Below are 18126 nucleotides of genomic sequence, written 5' to 3' on the forward strand. Positions count from 1 at the left end.
GAAAAAAGTTGTTACAGGTCAGACAAAGACGATGGAGGGACACAGAGGAGGTGAAAAACAACCAACAGAGGACAGAGAGCCAAGGCAAAGCAAAGATTAGCGTCAGACATTCAGTGGTAAACAACAACAACAACAACAACAACATTACAGCAACATGAGAGACCACTAGGAGCTGTGAGGGAGCAGGGCAGCGAGGATACAAGCTCCAATTATGAAAAGGTGAATGAGGAAAGAATAAAAATAAAAACAAAAACAAAAAAAAAGCAACAGATATCCATCATCCTTTCTGCTCATTCATAAAGTGGGAACCTTTCTTCTGCCATCCCCACTCGGTTTGTGCCGTTTGTAAACAAAAACACCCTGAGCTGACAGGTTTGGAAATTTCACTGAGTGGGGAAACAAGAAATCAAACAGGAGCCCACTTTATGAAGGACAAAAAATGATCTGTGAGGATGGAGCCAAATTCAGACTCATCTGTGATTGTACTGACTGATGCTAAGCTGTAGGAAACATAATCATTGCAAAAAGAAAAAAAAGAAACAAAACAAACAAAAAAAAAAAACACAACATATTCTAGATGATCCAACTGGCTCAGTTTACACAGCAACATAAAAGCAGACACAAGAAAACCTGCAGAATGCTGATTTTCTTCCTGTGAGGAGGTCAGACTGCGTTAATGTCCCTCACCTGTTCTGGTAACTGAAATAAGCAGCGTCGCGCTGGATGGTGCACAGCTGTTTCCCATAGCAGCAAAGAGTTTGGGGGGAAAACTCGAACTGTGACATAAAAGAGACGACAAGAGGACATTTACAGACATGTCTGCAGAAACATGCATTAAAAAGCAACTAAAATACCGCCAACCGTACACAAAACACCCTTCGCTGAAGCTGGAGCATGGTTGGGTTTGAACAGGTGACCTTTGACATTAAAATCAACAAGGATCATCCTGGACACATGAGGTGTCCAGCTGTGCAGTTTGACTTTCCTAGATTACGCTGCTGCAGAGTTAAGAGCAGGGACAGACAGTCAGACGGACGGTGCCATCCCATAATGCCTCCTGTCTTCTAACAGACGTATAAAATCAAACAAGAGCACCAACTAAACACCTCTCTGCAGCTAACAGCTTGAAGTACTGACAGAAGCCAGCAGATACAGAAATTAACCACCTAAAACAACTGGGTCACATCTTCAGAGCGCCGTTGTCCGGTTCTGTTCGTTTTTTAACAGATTAATATTAATACTGGGAGCTTTTAGGGATGTATCAAGTCTTTACGCTGAGACCTCCTCTACACTACTTTATTTTTTAAAAATATTTTCACTCCATGTTTAGGAAAACGCCTGTCCTTATTATTCCAACAGAAAAGCTTAAATACCCAAAATGCAACACCAGGTGGCAAAAACTTCCCCAGTAACACATTAAAATACAGTGAAACAGTCCTAGGTTGGTTTAAGATTCACCCAAAACTAGTTTTGTTTCGTTTAATACAGTTTATAATTTCCTCTTAGTAATTAACCCTTTCTGCACACAATCACAGTTTAATGGTTACAACATCAGGATGAAAACAAGCTGCAGAAAGACTCGTAAAAGCAGCTTCGCTGTTGTTTTAGTTTCGTGCACGAGGTGAAAATGAACAAGTAGCTGTTCAAAAAAAACTGTCTTTAAAGTCCACACAGCTCCTCCTTAAAACAGAGTTTTAAAAAAAGTGTTTTTAAGATCTCTCTCCAGTTTTCCTCTCCCCAAATCTTCTATTTGTGTGCAGACAGGAGGCGCAGATTTCCCGTTTTTATTTATATTTTAATTATTTGGATTAGCGCGGACGGGGCCGGAGTTTACCTTTAACTTCACCGTCCCCCAAAAAAGTGTTTTTTTTTGGTTTCACAGGCCTGTCTTCTTTAACACGTGAGCTGAGGTTTTCTATTTAAATACCAGCTGCCAGTTTCAAATTTCACAATAATTTTAAGTTTAAATGTAAAAGTAATATATAGTTTGTTATAATTTTTAAGCTATAAATGAATGACTTGAACAGTTTAACACATTTAACAGTAAAAATTACACTTTTTTCTGTTGGGTTTGATCCGTGCAAACCTTTAATCTGGAGAAAATTCTGCAATTTGGTGCAGATTTTGTGAAATCATAAGTTCTTTTTTAATAATTGTAAGCATTGTTTCAGACTACACATTCAAATTTTCAATTTAACCTGAAATTTAAAAAGAAATCTATTATTTCTTTGAGATAAATTGTAATCTGCCAAGTCAGAGTTTGCCAAAGAAAAAAAAAAAAGGAAAACTGAAATCAGCTCAGAAACTCCAGTCGGTCCAGCTCTGAGACAAAGCCAGCAGAAGCTAGTTCTGACTCACCTTCCTCCCGCAGCAGTAGCCCAGGCCCTGCATGACGGGGTCGATCTCCGACTCGAACACCTCAGCCAACTTGGAGCAGTACTTGTAGACTCTGGACGTCTTCCGGTTGTACAGCCAGGCGTTGTTGAACATGAGCCAGATGTCCTCGATGTACTGCCACGGCTCCTCGTACTGACCCGTGTCCAGCTTCCGCTTAATGGTCGACAGGTCCATGGGGTTCTTCACGATGTCGAAGTAGTCCTGAACCGCCAGGTCGAGGTGAGACAGGAAGGACCGTTTTGGGTCAGCGTGGAGGGGAGGACGAGAGCGTCACCGGCGTCGCCGGGATGGAGGACGTCGGGGGAAGCGGGTGGGACCAAAGTAAGGAGAGAAGAGGGTGCAGGGGGGACAATGTTGTTGAGCGCTGCAGAGAAAAATGTTCACGTGCAAACAGAGAGACATGACAACTTCTGCCCTCCAGCTCTTTGCTTTGCACCCAGAGTACCCGTCGGCTCTGAAAGCAGCAGCCAGACGACCGGGGCAGACCCGGCCAGTCCTCTGCTGCTGAAAACAAACTACAGATTCATCCTGAAGCCCAGGACGGGAAATTATCATCAGTCAGAAAAAAAAAAAAAAAGATTTACACTGAGCTGAATTTGAGCTGAAACCTTCCAGGCTCAGGTAGTGAGAAGGGTGCAAAACCAAGAAGAACAGAGCAACAGGCTGACAGATCTATGCTTTTCCCCCTGGCTATACTGTGCTTTGCATCAACAATGCCAGCAGGATGAGTGGAAATAAGATGGCCGGGTTAAAGCCAGTGGAGCTGAGATGATGCAAATGTACGCGAGATGGATGAGTGTGCGAGTTGTTTTTCTGCTCCTGCCGTCTGCACTCTGCCTCCCCTCCAAAAACACAGCACAGATTATTAAAGAAGCCGAGACGAGGGCCGGGAAAAGAAAGGCTTTTTTGGAGATCCAACAAAGGGGGAAAAAAAAAATAAAAAAATTGGTGCGAGTTTCAAAGAGCAGGGTCCATTTCACTGTCACCATGGCAACGTGAGTTATGAACAGACCCTCATCTCTGAATGGAAGCACTCACACGAACAAACAAGGGATGCGTATTAGCATCACAGCCTGCAGGGGCAAATTTACACCACGACCCCTCCGGTGGTTAAAGACGAGCGTGAACTTAACACAGCGCCGTGCAAAAATCTTAAACCGCCTCTCATTTCTTAATGCTTCGCTTCCAAGGTGCCGGATTCTCCCGTAATGATTGAAAGTCAGGCTGTCTGACGGTCTTTAAAGGTTTTTCTTCGGACTTCAGCTGCTTATTCACTCGTTTTATTGCATCTGCCTGATCATGACAGCGTATCGTGCAGTGTGCGTTTAAAAGAAACAATTAAACTGAACAAGTCGGGCAAACGAGAAGTGTTGGGCCTAAAACAAAAAAAAAAACAATCTACAGCAGATGAACAGTATTTCAAAGTTATGGCTTTATGTAAAAAACGAAAAGAAATACTGACACCAGGTCTGAGAGAGAACATCAAATCTTTAGCTAATAATTTGGGAATCACCTTGGTGCTGCTAAAACACTAGTTTGGGCATCAAACTGTAATCTTTGGTGTTTTTTTTATAAATTAAACCTGAACAAAGAGAAGACATTCTGTCTTTGTAACGGGCTGCTGGTAACGAGGTTACGAAAGATCGTATTTAAAATTATTTCTTTACTAAGAAGTCTATTAGGTGTTGTTTCCTCGCCGCCTTTCAAGTTCTCGAGTAAAACCATTTCGAGTTAAGAAATGATGACATTGTAGCTGCTCAGTCTGAATCCTCAGACGTGAAACATTAAGAAATGAGGGACGACTTGGTTTTTTTTTTTTTTCACAGTATTGTAAGTTTAAGTAGAAACACTTTTTTCAAAATGATTTTTCACCAGTTGAAGTTGATGCCAATTTATCTCCAATCATAAATTAGCCATTAAATAATTTGATATTTTGCGTGAATATTAAAAGTGATTCTACAAGAGCAGACGAACAGGATGAAGTACCGAGCCGTGACGGCATTGTCCCACCTCTGAACACAACCCACAACTGATGAGAAGCTGGAGAGCTAGAGATGGTTTACTATGATGAAAGCTACTTTAAGCAAATCCTACATTCAAACATACAATTTAGGAGCAAAAAGACAAACAAAAGCAGTAAACGAAAGCAAGCGGCGTATGAACTGTAAATGGCTTTCCTCTGTGGATTTTGCTCTGTATGCAGAGAAAAATCTGCGTTTTCATTAGATGTTCAGGGAGACGATAATTCAAGCGCTTCGACATTCTGATGGGCATTTGGATCATGTAGCACTCTCATTTTCTCTGCTGAAATTATACTTCTATGAGGACAAAAACCTCTGATTTGAATTTAAAATGTTCTCGCATATCTGAACTGCACACGTTCATAAGAGCCAATGCTTTGACTTACAAAAAAAAAAAAAAAAATTCACACACATTCACGTGCTTAAATCTAATTCTCTTAACCTTTTTCATGCAACGAGGAAAAAAAAACACATTGAAAGAAACTTTAACCAGCTAATATAAAAAAAGACTAAAATCTGTGGCAATCATGGAAAAACGAGCAAGAAAACAAAAAAGCTATGTTTTTATGATGAAGCAAAATGGCAGCCAGCGCAGTCCCTTACCAGGTTAGTTTTGTTACTAGTTCGAATACGTACGGGTATTCCCAGTAACTGGGGGTCCACCGGCTGACGGAAAGGAAGGGACTCAGGGTCCTGGCGGTACAAAGACTCCAAGGTGGGCATGAGAGCCTGACGCAGCTCCTCGGGCTTAAAGACTGGAGACAGAAACAGAGAAATGAGGAGGAGGCCACAGATTAAAGCCTCCACTTTCTGCTGCAGTTAGAGACGGCTGCAAACGGAGAAAACGAAACACTGACCGGGACGGTTCTTATGTTTTCACGGTGGGTTTTGTGTGAAGTTAGTAAGCAATATCTTACATGTTCCAGATAGCTCTTTCCAACTGGAATGAACCAAAGCACCACAATGGATAGCAGCCACCTTAAACCAACTCTAATCTCAAAAAATGCCACTCCTGTTCATGCGAGCGCCGTATTATAAACCTGTGCGTCCTGCAGCCATTCAAATAAAAGCCTGCGGTTCTTTGCGAGCGCTAACAGCCTCGGCAGCAGCTAGCCGCAACGATTCAGGTGCAGCCTGGAGCGCTTCTGGCAGGAACATCATCTCGTTTCTGCTGGAAACAGCGTGATACAAAAAGAGGCCGCGGTCTCGCATAAACTGCGATAATCTGGGACTAGCTGTTAGCTCGTCGAGTGAGGATGGCCGCTAAGTGGATTTTTGCCGCCCTAAAACAACTTATCTCTAAAGTTTTCTAAGAAAAGTCAATTTTATTTATATGCCACTTTTCAGCAACAAGGCAGTTTAAAGTGCTTATAGTGGTTCATGTGAAACCTTTATATCAGCATAAATTTCCCATTATAGTATGTTTTTTGAGCAGAAACATGATTATATTTCTGCTAGAAGTGCACCGCAATTTGTTGCTGTTGTTGGTGGTTTTCTTGGTAGATTTATGTATAACATATTTGTCAAGGTTGATTTTGATGGCAGCATGCGTGTGTTGGTTTCCACAAAACCCTACTTCGAAATGACCAAACTATCCCTTTAAAAGGACTCCCATAGCACACAACAGATGCCCAACCCAAGCAGATTTAGGGCTAATGGTTTGTTTATTTTCTTCCTGCTGTTCGGTTTACTTCAACCCGACGTGTCGTCCGGAATCGCACATGATTTGGTTTATTATTTTCTCACTGAAGAGGAAAAATAAAGCTCTCCAACCGTCAGCAGACCAACAGGGGAACGAGTTTGCTGTGTTCCTGCCTTTCTGCCTTCAAACCGACTGACCGTGCGTCTCGCGTGAAGCTTTTGTTTTACATCTGTGAGCTAAGAAGCCTTAATAACAACTCTGGACACTGTAGATCCCAAAAGGCACAAAAATGATAAAGAATAACGTGAGAATGTTTGATTATAAAAGATAAACTCCAAGACAAAAAAAGGTCTGAATGTTTCTGGCTCCTGATGTTGATTTTCTGATCACATTTACGACTCCATCTTCAGTCTAACTTCTTGTAAAAAGCGGTACTTAGCGGCTGCTTTAAACAAATGTTACTCACTTTTCTTTTTGCTCTGAGTGCTGGCCGAGGAGCTGTTGGTTACTGATGACCCTGATCCCTCCTCTTCCTCTTTGGGCTCCTTCTTCACCTCGGGCTTCTTGTCGTCACCTGATGTTTCTGACACCGACCCAGAGGAGGAGGACGTATCCATGGGCTCACTTTTACACCCATCTCCTGCAGGCTTCTCTTTCTTAATCTGAGAGGAAGGTCGGAGCGTCAGTGCACAGATTTCCTTCGCATTTAAACACGTTTTTCTGAGAATCCTACCTCGGGTTTCTCCTCGGTCTTCACCTCAGACTGACCCTTCCCCAGCTTTCCCTTGCCATCTCCCTGGGCGTCGGCTCCTTCGTTTTCCTCCTCCTCCTCCTTCTTAATCTCCATTTTGACGTCTTCCTGGCCGGAAGCGGGGCCGTCCGCAGGCGCGAGCTGCGAGCCAGGATCCGTGCTGCCTGGGATCGACGCCGGAGAAGAAACCTGACCGTCAGCTGTCAGCGAAGGCTTCGGAGAGTGCTGAGGAGCCGAAAGCAAAAAGGAGGGAAAGGGTAAGTTAAAATCCACAAATAGTATTTTTATTCTGGATTGGATGAACAAAACTAGACACACACCGAGGTTCGTTAGGACCAACATGGCTGTACTCACTGGGGTCTGTGGCAGCTGTAACGGCGCGTGAACATTGCGGGCTGGGATTGAAGAAGTCTGTCCTGCCTGGGGGCCCGGAGAAGCCCCGCCCCCAAGAGTTTGTTGAGGAAGATGATTTGTTTTCTCAGAGTTCGCCGTCTGCCCTGACGGTGGCTGCTGCTGCTGCAGCTCTGAAGCTTGTTGTTGCTGCTGCTGGTGGTGCTGCGGAGGAGGAGGCATCAGGGGCGTGTTGGGGGTCTGAGGCTGCGGCGTCTGGGAGCGGGGCACCGCGGGCGGCGTCTGATGGGGCTGAGGCGTCGAGCTGCGCGCCGGCGACGGCGAGTTTGTCCGGACGGGCGGGCAGAGGGGGAACGAGCCGGGCTGGGTGGAGGACGGAGGATGGCCGGGATGAGGCCCGACGCAGTTGGCATTAGCGGACCCCACGGAGGCTCCCGGGGCTCCGGGGCCTGGGACAGATGGGGCGGACTGTGCTGCTGGGCTGGTGGCTGGGAGGGAGGAGGGCGTGGACATCTGGTTCTGCTACAGAGAATCAGACACAAGACAAACTTTTAAACACCTTAAAAATACGTGAAAAGGAACTTAAACAAATTAAAGACTCACATTGTTTGGCGTTTAGGTCAGAGTGTGAAACTAAGATCATCTTATGATGAGAAGGGATGAAGTTATAGCTGTTTTGGTCAAACCTTGAGCTTATCCACATTCTGTTAGCACCATGTGTTGAAGATAACTCTCAGCTACTACCACATCAGACTTTGGGTCAAAGTTACAGACAATTTTAGTGTTTGCTGTGATCAATTAGCTGCGGAGGCCATGTTGAAAAAAGCTAATTAGCTGTAGATTTACAGCAAATGATTACTGTCTGGGTTTCATTAATGTCGATGCCCGTCTCCGTTTTAGTTTTCCTTCAACAGGGTTTCCAAAAAACTAATTCAAAACAACCTCATCTTCAGAATAACAGTAAAACTCTGCCCTTACAGAAGACACAGCAGGTTGCACGTCCGGCTGGTTCACGCCGCCCTGCCCAGAGCCCAGGCCAGAACAGGGGACGGGGAACTGGCCTGGAGGGAGGTACTGGTTCTGCAGCTGTGTGGCGTTGGGCTGACCCATCCTTGTTCCTCCCATACATATCTGCAAAAAAAAAACAAAAAAAAACAAAACAACATTGCGTTTCTAAATGAATTCTTAAAAACCTCCAAGTTTATCCAAATTAACCACACAACAGCAATGCTAACCTGGCTTATTTGAGGATTAGGAGGTGGCGGCCTCTGACCCATCGACTGCAGCCCCATCTGATTAAACTGGTTCATGCCTACAAGGACGTGAGGGGGGAAAATAAATCACATTACTGTGCTGCTTGTATTGAGTTCATATACTGTACAGTAGAAACAAAAATAAAAAGAGTAAACACGCAACAAACCTACTGATGAGCTTAAATCTTTGAGATGCATCTTTCTTTGTCATGAGCTGTGCAGCGAATAAGCATTCGGGTCCTCACAGACTTCTTCTGTTTTTGCTTTTTTTTTGGTCACACTTGGACTTTAAGATTATCAGATAAATGTTATCAGACAAATATAACCCGAGTAAATGCAAAATACAGTTTTTCAAAGGCGATTACATTTACCTTTGTCTGATATTAACATTTGTTTGCTGATTTGATAGACTTTAGTGTGTTTTTAGTGCAAAAACAGAAGAAATCTATGCAGGGATAAATATTGTTTCACAGCACTGTAAGGAAAATCTAACTCTGTGAAGGTCTTCAAACAGACGACACCACTGCCATCACATTCCTAGCAAACAGAAGTACCTGCAGGGTTCTGCATCCTTTTGACCATCTGAGTTGGACCAGCAGGTCTGATCATTGACAGATCTGCATGAGGACCATCTGAAAGGGAGACGAAAACTGTTCAAGAAGCAAATCAACTGGTTCTGTTCACTGTTGAACACTTTGATCAACAAAACATCTTTAATGTTTTATAGTGCTCGCTAACATTACTTTTACTTACTGAGGGGCTGCCCGGGGGGCATGGGTGGCTGCCCCATGCAAGGCGGGCCCTGCGGGAGGCCAGACGGGCTGATGCCGGGTTTGCCGGGCATCACTTCCTGATTCTGGAGCCGTTTCCTCCTCTTCTCTTCCAGCTCCTTCTGGATCTTGTAGATCTTTTCCGCCAGGAGGTGGTAGTACTCCGCCTGGAAGGGACGCAGCAGGAAGGTGGGAGGATGTTACACAACACGTCAAGAGCAAATAGCAACTACACGGCGAGTTACGAGCACGTTTCTTACCCTGCTGCTGGCCGACTCGTACATGTCCCCCTCTACTTTTCGAGCGTAGGCCACCAGATTCTCCATCCGCCTGTCCTTCAGCGCAGCTGGGTCAGGGGTAGGAAAGATGGCCTGCACACTGCCCACACACACACACACAGGAAACACACACTGCTGTAATCAATCTGAGAACAAAAAGACTGTATTCCTATTTACTCCTAACGTGCTGCTAAATAACTGATCCAAAACTGAGCTCATCTCATGAGCTTTGCTCCGTACGTTTCCAGACTCAAATTTTCACATTCTTCCATCAATTTTTGACTTCAAAACAAATTGTGTGTAAATTTACTGTAATTTACAGTGGTGCAGTTTTAATATCTGTAAGCTTATGTAAAATTATCCAAGGTTCTCTCCTCATATTTCTCCTCAGATCTTTATTCTTTATGAGAATAAAGATTTACCTATGAACTGTAAAATATGTGTTTTTCCACCACTTATTTATTTGAACTTAATAAAATTTAAATGCAATTTATTTTTTGGTTGAGAAAATTTCTTTATGATAATCCTACAAATTCCCTTCACAGCAAAAATACAAATCTGATTAAGTATATACATATATATTTTACTCTATATGGGTCTGTATGTGTTTTTCTGATAAACAGTTAAAGTTGAATTATCCTTGACGACATTACAAATAGTACAGCTGTTGGAACAAAATATTATCTGCATTTCCCATTTCAATTTCCAGCTTGAGGCATACGAACCACAAGTGGGCATGATGTCGACTATATTCACATCTGAAAAACTACACTGCACATTTAAACGGCTGAAATTGTCAGTTTTCACTTTTAGATAACACAATGGGCGAGAGAGGTGTTTTCTTCTTTTTCCATAATTAGTCAAACCAGGAAAATACTGAAATCAAATTTCATCCTTGTCCATAATTTCCAAGGCTGCGTAGGAACCCTGTTTGAGAGACTCACAGCTTGTGGACGAGGTGGTTACGGAGGTCCTGGGTGATGTCTTTGTGCCAAGGCTTTCTCATCTCAGCGGAAGAAGGAGGCGTAGCTCCAGGCAAGGAACCAAGGTTCCCCACGCCATCGCTCATCAAACTGAGGGGGGAAACGACACAGAGGTTAAGATTTTAGATACCATGGCGCTATTCTAGATTTTGTGTTATTCATCAAAAAATAAAAGCAGCCAGACTGCGGCTTGAGTCAAGTCAAGTTCAGAGAACATCCGCCTCACCTCTGGGCATTCATGTTGTTGTGCAACATGGCGTCCGGCAGGAGGGCAGACTGCTGGTTGGGGTGCTGAACCCCAACTGCTCCATTCATTCCCATCGAGTTTCCACCTGATAGGACACCACAACACAGGTTAAAGGATCAAAATGTCTTTATAGAAATACTTTAAACTATATAAGTGCCTGAACATTAGTATCTGAGCATCAGTACTTCTGTCCACTAAAACTCATGAATGAACATCTTGGTCTGTACAAACTAAACCAACCCATTGGATTTAAAGTCCTCATCCCTGGCTGTCCCTGCAGGCCCTGGTTCGGCATGTTGGTCTGAGGCGACTGCTGCTGCTGCGACGGCTGCGGCTGCACCTGGTTGCCCTGGTAGGTGAGGCCTAACGCGGCGTAGGCCCTCTCTATGGAGCTGGGGTCAATGTGGCTGGGGGGGTTCAGGCTCGGGGCGTTGGACTGCGCTCCGGCTCCCCCGCCCCCTAAAGAGTTCACTAAACTCACAGCTGCACTGTTGACCAGAGCTGCAGAAACAGGAGGAGGAGGAGAGAGGAAACACGTTTATCAGTGATGTGTAATTATTAGGGGGTGTGACGATGCACAAAAATCATTGTGCAGTACATGTCTCAGTTTAGACGTCACAGTTCGGTGCAGTTACATTAAAGAGAAACAAACATATAGCATACATTTAGGCGCATATTGGTACATTTAGGTATATATAGCAAAAGATAGGATGTCGTGGACAAAGCTGGTATAATCTGCTGGTTAAAAGTTGAGAAGAGGGAACATGGTTTTAGCCGTAGACCGTATATATTTTATATATACTATGGTGTGTTTAAAATCAGAGCTCTCAGCGATGGTGCACGGTCGCATGTCTGCTGCTGTAAAAACTCCCATGGCGTTCGTTATGAACTGAGCCCACTCTGAATTGTTAGTGAGAGGCTGTTTGAACGCTACAGGCAGCTGAGTTTACGTTCGGGTGATGCTGTTTTAAGACGGTATTGAGGTTTGACGTTGAGTGGCAGCGACAATCCTATGACGGTTGAACGATGCGGACGTAAGGTTCGATCCACCTTTCTCTGTCGTCACTGTAGTTCCCTGAGAAGCTGTAATGTTCCCAAACAGCAGACTTTATTGACAGTACTGGAGGGAGGGGGGAGGGTCCTTCAAGCTCTGGTCTGTTCGTGATCTTCGCGCTCGTTTGCTGCGGTCTCGCATTATGTGCAACCTTTTAAAAGTAGCAAGCCAAACGTGGAGCTCCGCATTTGAGTTCCACACATAAACGTACAGGATGAAAACTGCATTTGTTCAGCACACGTACCCCTAAACCCCTAGTAATTAGTCAATAATGTGAGGAGCACTCACTCTGCTGGTTCCTCTTGTCTCCAGCGTTTTTTAGAGGCAGGCATACGGGACAGTCGTGACGGGTGCAGTTCTTCCAATGGGAGATGATCTGCCGGGACGAGGCACAGTGCGCCACTGGAGGAGAGACAGGAACGGAGGACAGTTGGAGAAAAATCGAACGACGGGCGAAAAATAAAAGGAGAGGGAAAGAGGAAGATGAGAAGAGAGGGAAAAGAGAAGACGAGTCAAACGAAGAACAGAAACTAAAAAAAAAGCTACGGTACGAGTCATTCAGTGAAATAAATTTACGTCCCGATGGAGGCTCAGTGAGAAACGGGAAAAAAGACAGATTTTAGAAGAACAACAAGCTGAAGGGAGAATAGCTCATCTGGAAAAGAACGCCGAGAGCAAATCAAGAACGAGCAAATTTAAAAAAAACAAAAACAAATAAAATAGTAATTGCTGCAGCGACATGACAACTTTAAAACCTGTCTGATGTGTTGCAGCCCACACAGCATAAAGCCAGCAGTGAGTGTTATTCATCAGACTCACCCTGGCAGGACTTGCCAGCCTGACAGTGAGTCATGTGGTTGAGCACGTTCTTCATGGTGCGACAGTGAGGCAGGTTGCACTGCCGCACCTCCCCGTTGGCCTGCTCCCTCCTCTGGCACTTGTGCGCGTGAAGCAGCAGGACGAGCTGCTGTTGAATCAGCTTCCGCTTCTCGGGGTCGGCGGTGGGGGGCGTCGAGCCGGGACCTGCCCCCACGGCGTTGAGTCCGACCTGAGTGCCACCCACCGCCGCCGCTGCACCAACAGACACGCCGCCAACTGCACCTGGCTGCTGCTGCTGCTGAGGGAGTTCGATGAAAGGAATGAGAAGAAACACGTTTAATAAAAAGATAACACTTTCAGAGTTTTGAGAGCCTAAATGTGAGGCGTTCAAAGACAGTATTAACACAGAACAAAAAAAAAAAAAACCTAGTAGTTGGGCACAGTTTTCACGCAAAGTGGAGAAAAATGACCAAACAATGCTGTGCCTGATCTCAGCTGAGTGTTTTAATCATTTATTATCATTTAATTTTTGTCCAGACAGAATGGAAATTCTTATTTCCTATGTGTATGTAAACTGAAAATCAAAAACTAAAAAAGGAACAATAATTGTCATTTAAGATTTGTCCATACAACCAAAAAATCTTTTCAATTTGGAAATCTGGCCCAGTTCAGCACATTACCACACAGCTATTAATGCTTGAACTGTAAAAAAGTAAAATAAAATAGAAACAGGATTTAAAGGCCTTGGAAGAATCCATGTTAGTGCTCCGAGTCTGCGTTACGAATAACTCTCAGCTACTAAAAGATTTTAGCTCAATATCCTTAAATTTCACAAAGCTACCCCCATTGTTGTGTTAGCTAAGGCTGCTTAGCCATGGCAGCCATCTTGATTCGGCTTGACTCCAAAAGTTAATGAGATGTAGGAATACAGCTGAAACCAGATGTTTACATACACCGTGTAAAAAGACACAATCATTTTATTTCAACCTTTCTGACATCAAATCAGTCGAAACCTTCATTGTTTTAGGTCAGTTAGGATTCCCATCATTATTTATATTAGCTAAATATGCAAATAACAAGAAATATAAACATTTTTATTACTTTCTTCAACGTCACCAAGTAAGAAAAAAAATTGTCTTTCATTATGTTGGTATTTAACAAACTGACCTAAAACAGGAAACATTTTGTCCGATTTGAAAAATTGGTTGCGTGTGTCTTTTTATACAATGTTAACTGTACAGAGTGTGTATTTTAGCAGAGAAAGAAACTTTGATGACAACCTGCGTAAAAAAACAAACAAACAAACTAAACGTACCATCGCAGGCATGCTTTGAGCAGGAGGTCCCTTCTTGTCCATGCTGAACTGGGTGGGCATATTGGGGCCTGGCTTATTCTGGAGCTGAGGGCCCAGCCCTTCTCCAGGCATCCCCTGGCCAGCAGACTGGCTGTACAGACCACCATAGGGGCCCGAATTGGCCATCATCATCTGGAGGACGACAGAGAACAGCGTGAGAGGAAGCCAGCACAGGACAGGAAGGTAGAGGAGGAAAAGCGAATGCAGGGAGGACAACACAAGAACGAGAGGAAATGGAGAAAAAATGAATCACAATTACCTTTCTTGATTTTTCCTAATGTTACTTTTGTTCTTTTACTTTACCCAACAATAAATTAGGAGCACTGACACAGTTTATATAGCCTCAGAAAAGGTCCCCATCAGCTGTGAGTTATTTACAACCACAGCATCACGTACAGCATGATAACAACAACAGAACGTTACCAGTCCAACGCTGTGTTCACTAATGCACGGTGATTAGCAGGAAAACGGCTCCGTGCAACCATTTAACAAATGCTCTGCAGCAGCTCCTCCTCTGGAAGAAAAATCACATCCGTCGTGCGGCTCGTCGACAAGCAGGCAGGTTAACCATCGATACCACAGAGCAAACTGCGACGCAGCTGCGAGTCCGACGCGTAACCGCACTCCTCCCTGCACCTGCTGCGAAGAACTCATCCTCTGTAGCTTCATACGAGCAGCTAGTACGAAACCATTCAGATTCACTGGTTCTGACCGAAACCTCAGCTTGGAGAAACAGAGGGGGACCAAAAACAAAGTGATCTGCCGCCGTCTTAAAACAACAAGTCGTAAATCCTATTGCAGCTAATGCAAATATTGTTTCATAAACCATTACATCATGTTACACTGGTATTTACATTAAGCTTTAGGTTAATTTGTAACAGCTAACAGGGGCAGCAGCAGGCTGTAGCACTTCCTGCAGGAATATCATAATCTTTAGGGATTTAATGATTAGATTATGATTCAGAGAGTAGCCACGAAATTTCAATTAATACATTTTGATTATCTTTAAAGTTAAATGCCTGTGCCTTATTTTACATAAATGAGCACCATTTTATATATTTTCTGTCTAATAAATAGTGCACAAGTAAAAAAAAAAAAACAGCCTAAATGTGGCTTCATGAAAACGTCAGGTTAGCATTGTGTTCATCACTAGAAACTTTATACACAATGATAAAATTCTGTCGTTAATAAAGACAGTTGTGTTTTGATAACTTCAGTTATTATTTACAGGGATATATTTTTAAGGGTTCAGCAAAGAAAATATAAAAAACGATGTTCAAAAATACCAGCTTTACTGCAACCTGTTTCCACTATAGGAAGCTACGGTAACCCTACTGGGACAAACAGCACTGCATGGCTGCACAGATTAACTTTAACAAAATTGATTTGACCTTTGAGGATAAGATTTGTCTGTGATGCATCTAAAAACAAATTTTTATCTCCGCCACACCAAAGAACGCACATGTAATGCAGTCCTTTTTGTAAATATTAATAACAAATCGTTCACCAGAACCACTATGAATTTCCTGATACTGAAGCTGTTTTAAAAGGCAGCGATCTACTTGGCCCAGATCAGACTTGCTCTACGCTCATTATTTTTGCCCAAACTGAAGCCATTTAAAGAGCTACCTACAACAGGTAAGATATTGTTTGAAACCTTTCCACCGAACCCCACTTCTGTGTGAAAATAAAATCAGAATTATCCCTCTAAGTTGCTGTGAGGGAATATTAATGATAAATTTGTTGAATTTGGGACCAAAAACATTCAGATGATTGATGTAATTTTAGCCTGAAACATCTAAGCTTCAGCTTCAACCCGAGTTCAGTCCATTTTTACGGGAAGCAGCTGCAACCTTGACGTCAGCTTCCGGCCACGGTTTCAGTGTACGGTTTGGTTCCGCTGCCTACCTGGTTTAGCCCGCCAGGCTGCTGTGGTCTCATCCCGACTTGACCGCCGGCTCCCATCGGCTGACCGCCCTGCTGCTGCTGCTGTAGGGTCTCTGCCAAAATATTGCTACTGTTTCCCATCCCAGCATTGCCAGGGTAACCCATTCTAGGGGAGCCATTCATCACCTGCACCGCCATCATCCCTTGCTGCTGCTGCTGTCCAGTTGGGCCTTTCTGAGCACCCATCATGGCTGCTGTCCGACTTAGCGCCGTCCCGCCTCCAATCATTCCAACTTGAGGCATTAATCCAGGCTGCTGCTGCTGACCCTGAGGGTGCATGCCTTGAGGTCCGCTGATGCCGCCCATCAGTCCCATGGAAGCCCCTGGTGACGCGCTGTTGGAAGCAGGGGCCCCCGGCTGGGCCCCCGCGCGCAGGAGCTCGGACAGCTGTTTGTGTTTCGCGGCTGCGTCCTGGCCGCTCGTGCCGATCCCGCCTCCGAGCCCCGCGAGCCCGCCGTGGAACTGGCCGGCATCCCCTCCGTTGGTCAGCCCCAGGTCCGAGGAGCTAATGAGCTCATCCGGGAGGTCGTGCTCCAGGTCAAAGAGTGTGCCAAAATCTAGCCACAAAGAAACAGGCAAAAAAAGGAGGAAAATAAATGTTACCAACGAGGAAGGGAGGAGGCTCTTTAACCTATAAATGTTTAATCCTGTCGTCTATAGCCTGAAAACCAACGCAGCTTTAAGTGCCTCTCACAACCTGGACTCCTCTCCTGGGCATCAAGTTTGCGGTTTGTTGGGGCTGCACACATGAAGAGCTGACGCGGCGTGGACAAGGCGAGAAGCCGCAAAAAGGTAAACACTACAGCGCCGAGGTAGGTGTGTGTGAATTTGTAGAGCGGTTATGCAATCAAGAGGATAAAAACAGCAGGAATTACAAAAAAAAATGTCTGGTCATTTATGATGGGCGGGCGGGTGTAAAGATAAGCCTCTGGAAAATACAGGAATTTATTAAAATGACAAAACTTATACATTAGCAGGAACAGTTTCAAGTGGTTGCTTTAATGTGTGAAAACACTTTCATCACTTTCTGACTATTACCTTCATTTCTAACCTTATTTCTTCACAAACCTGGAGCTAATGCAGGGGTTAGCAATGGCTCCATGTTTTTAATTAAATAGAAAAATGGTTCAAATAGTCGGCCTGTGGGCACATTTCACCGTGTTTCGGGGGGAAACGAAAAGCAAAAAGTGCAGCTCGGTGTCACCGTCGAGCTGTGCGCAGCCAGACAATGGAGGGCAAATAAAAGACTGAGCTTCGCTGCACTAAAGCTGGCTCCAGCCGAGGAAATGAGTCTTTAAACAAGTAAAACTAAAAGAAAGGGACGCTTGGAGAATTGCGGTGTTTTGTTTAATCGCGATAAAACCATCCAGATGGACGCGTTTTTTTGTTTTTTTTTTTAAACTTCGGCTTCGCTCAACTTAATGTAGTGTGGAACAATAGCTAGCTTTGGCTGAAAACAAGAGTGGCCCCCGCGTTTTAAACGACGGGTTTAAGGCGTGAAAAGCATCTTTTCGGCTGCGGAAATGGCTATTGGCCCCCTTTAAACGTCGCTTCTATGATAAAAGTGATGATTTAAAAAGTTAAACTAATCCTACACGATTTTCTTTACGGAGCCCAGCTGAGCCGCTCCGGTGTTGTGTCGAAAAAGAGCACCCCTGCCACGAGAAGCACCGCCACTGGAAGCGCATTTCACGGTGCCTTAATTTTACTCTAAAACGTGATTAAAATCACAAATAAAAAAACGAACTATTGGGTTTTCGTGCCTGGTATAATTACTGTTCCTTGTTTTGTTTTGTTTGTTACGGGGAGTTAGGCTACCAGTAGGCGCACCTTTGCTATTTTTGATCAGGATAAAATTTAGCCTACTAACAATCTCTGTCCAAAAGTACTTTTAAATTTGCAGCAACTGTAAGAAATCGTGTAAAGTGCGCACATACTGGCAGACTATTCTGACATTAAAAAAAAACATTCATAGCGAAATACATAAATAAAATTAATTGAGTGTTTAAAACTTCACTTTTCACTTTCACTCGCTTTATCGGTGAACTGCCTTCAGAGTCGCTTCCTGCGGCGGGGGTGCATTTTTAGGTACAACACCGGTGGGGGTGCCTTTTCTAGCTAGTTAAGCTAGCTCGCACGGTAACACTAACTTTCTCTCAAAACTCGTTAAATTTTTTTAAAAGGAAAGGACGAGTGCGCGTATTTGCCCGAAAATAAACAAAAAAAACCCGACATATCTTCCGTGTGCGCCCTCAGACT

General features: G+C 44.1%; 1 protein-coding gene across 6 annotated transcripts in view; it reads right to left on the bottom strand.

Moving 5' to 3' along the window:
* ep300b (E1A binding protein p300 b) overlaps positions 1–18126 on the bottom strand; it is a 28103-nt gene that overhangs the window by 9325 nt on the left and 652 nt on the right. For 2 of the 6 annotated variants that reach the window (XM_017416700.3, XM_017416698.3), the window contains exons 2-19: positions 15829–16424; positions 13882–14052; positions 12567–12864; positions 12036–12149; positions 10934–11194; positions 10673–10778; positions 10408–10536; positions 9446–9563; positions 9169–9352; positions 8970–9047; positions 8398–8474; positions 8141–8293; positions 7166–7684; positions 6794–7036; positions 6527–6722; positions 5022–5173; positions 2359–2598; positions 688–776 (exon numbers count right to left, since the gene is read on the bottom strand). In XM_017416700.3, the coding sequence (XP_017272189.1) occupies positions 688–776; positions 2359–2598; positions 5022–5173; positions 6527–6722; positions 6794–7036; positions 7166–7684; positions 8141–8293; positions 8398–8474; positions 8970–9047; positions 9169–9352; positions 9446–9563; positions 10408–10536; positions 10673–10778; positions 10934–11194; positions 12036–12149; positions 12567–12864; positions 13882–14052; positions 15829–16424 (3724 nt within the window). The remainder of the gene's footprint in view (positions 1–687; positions 777–2358; positions 2599–5021; positions 5174–6526; positions 6723–6793; positions 7037–7165; positions 7685–8140; positions 8294–8397; positions 8475–8969; positions 9048–9168; positions 9353–9445; positions 9564–10407; positions 10537–10672; positions 10779–10933; positions 11195–12035; positions 12150–12566; positions 12865–13881; positions 14053–15828; positions 16425–18126) is intronic. The other 4 variants (XM_017416702.3, XM_017416701.3, XM_017416699.3 and 1 more) reach the window with 3 other exon arrangements.

Source organism: Kryptolebias marmoratus, linkage group LG12 (assembly GCF_001649575.2).
Source record: "Kryptolebias marmoratus isolate JLee-2015 linkage group LG12, ASM164957v2, whole genome shotgun sequence".
Taxonomy (NCBI): domain Eukaryota; kingdom Metazoa; phylum Chordata; class Actinopteri; order Cyprinodontiformes; family Rivulidae; genus Kryptolebias; species Kryptolebias marmoratus.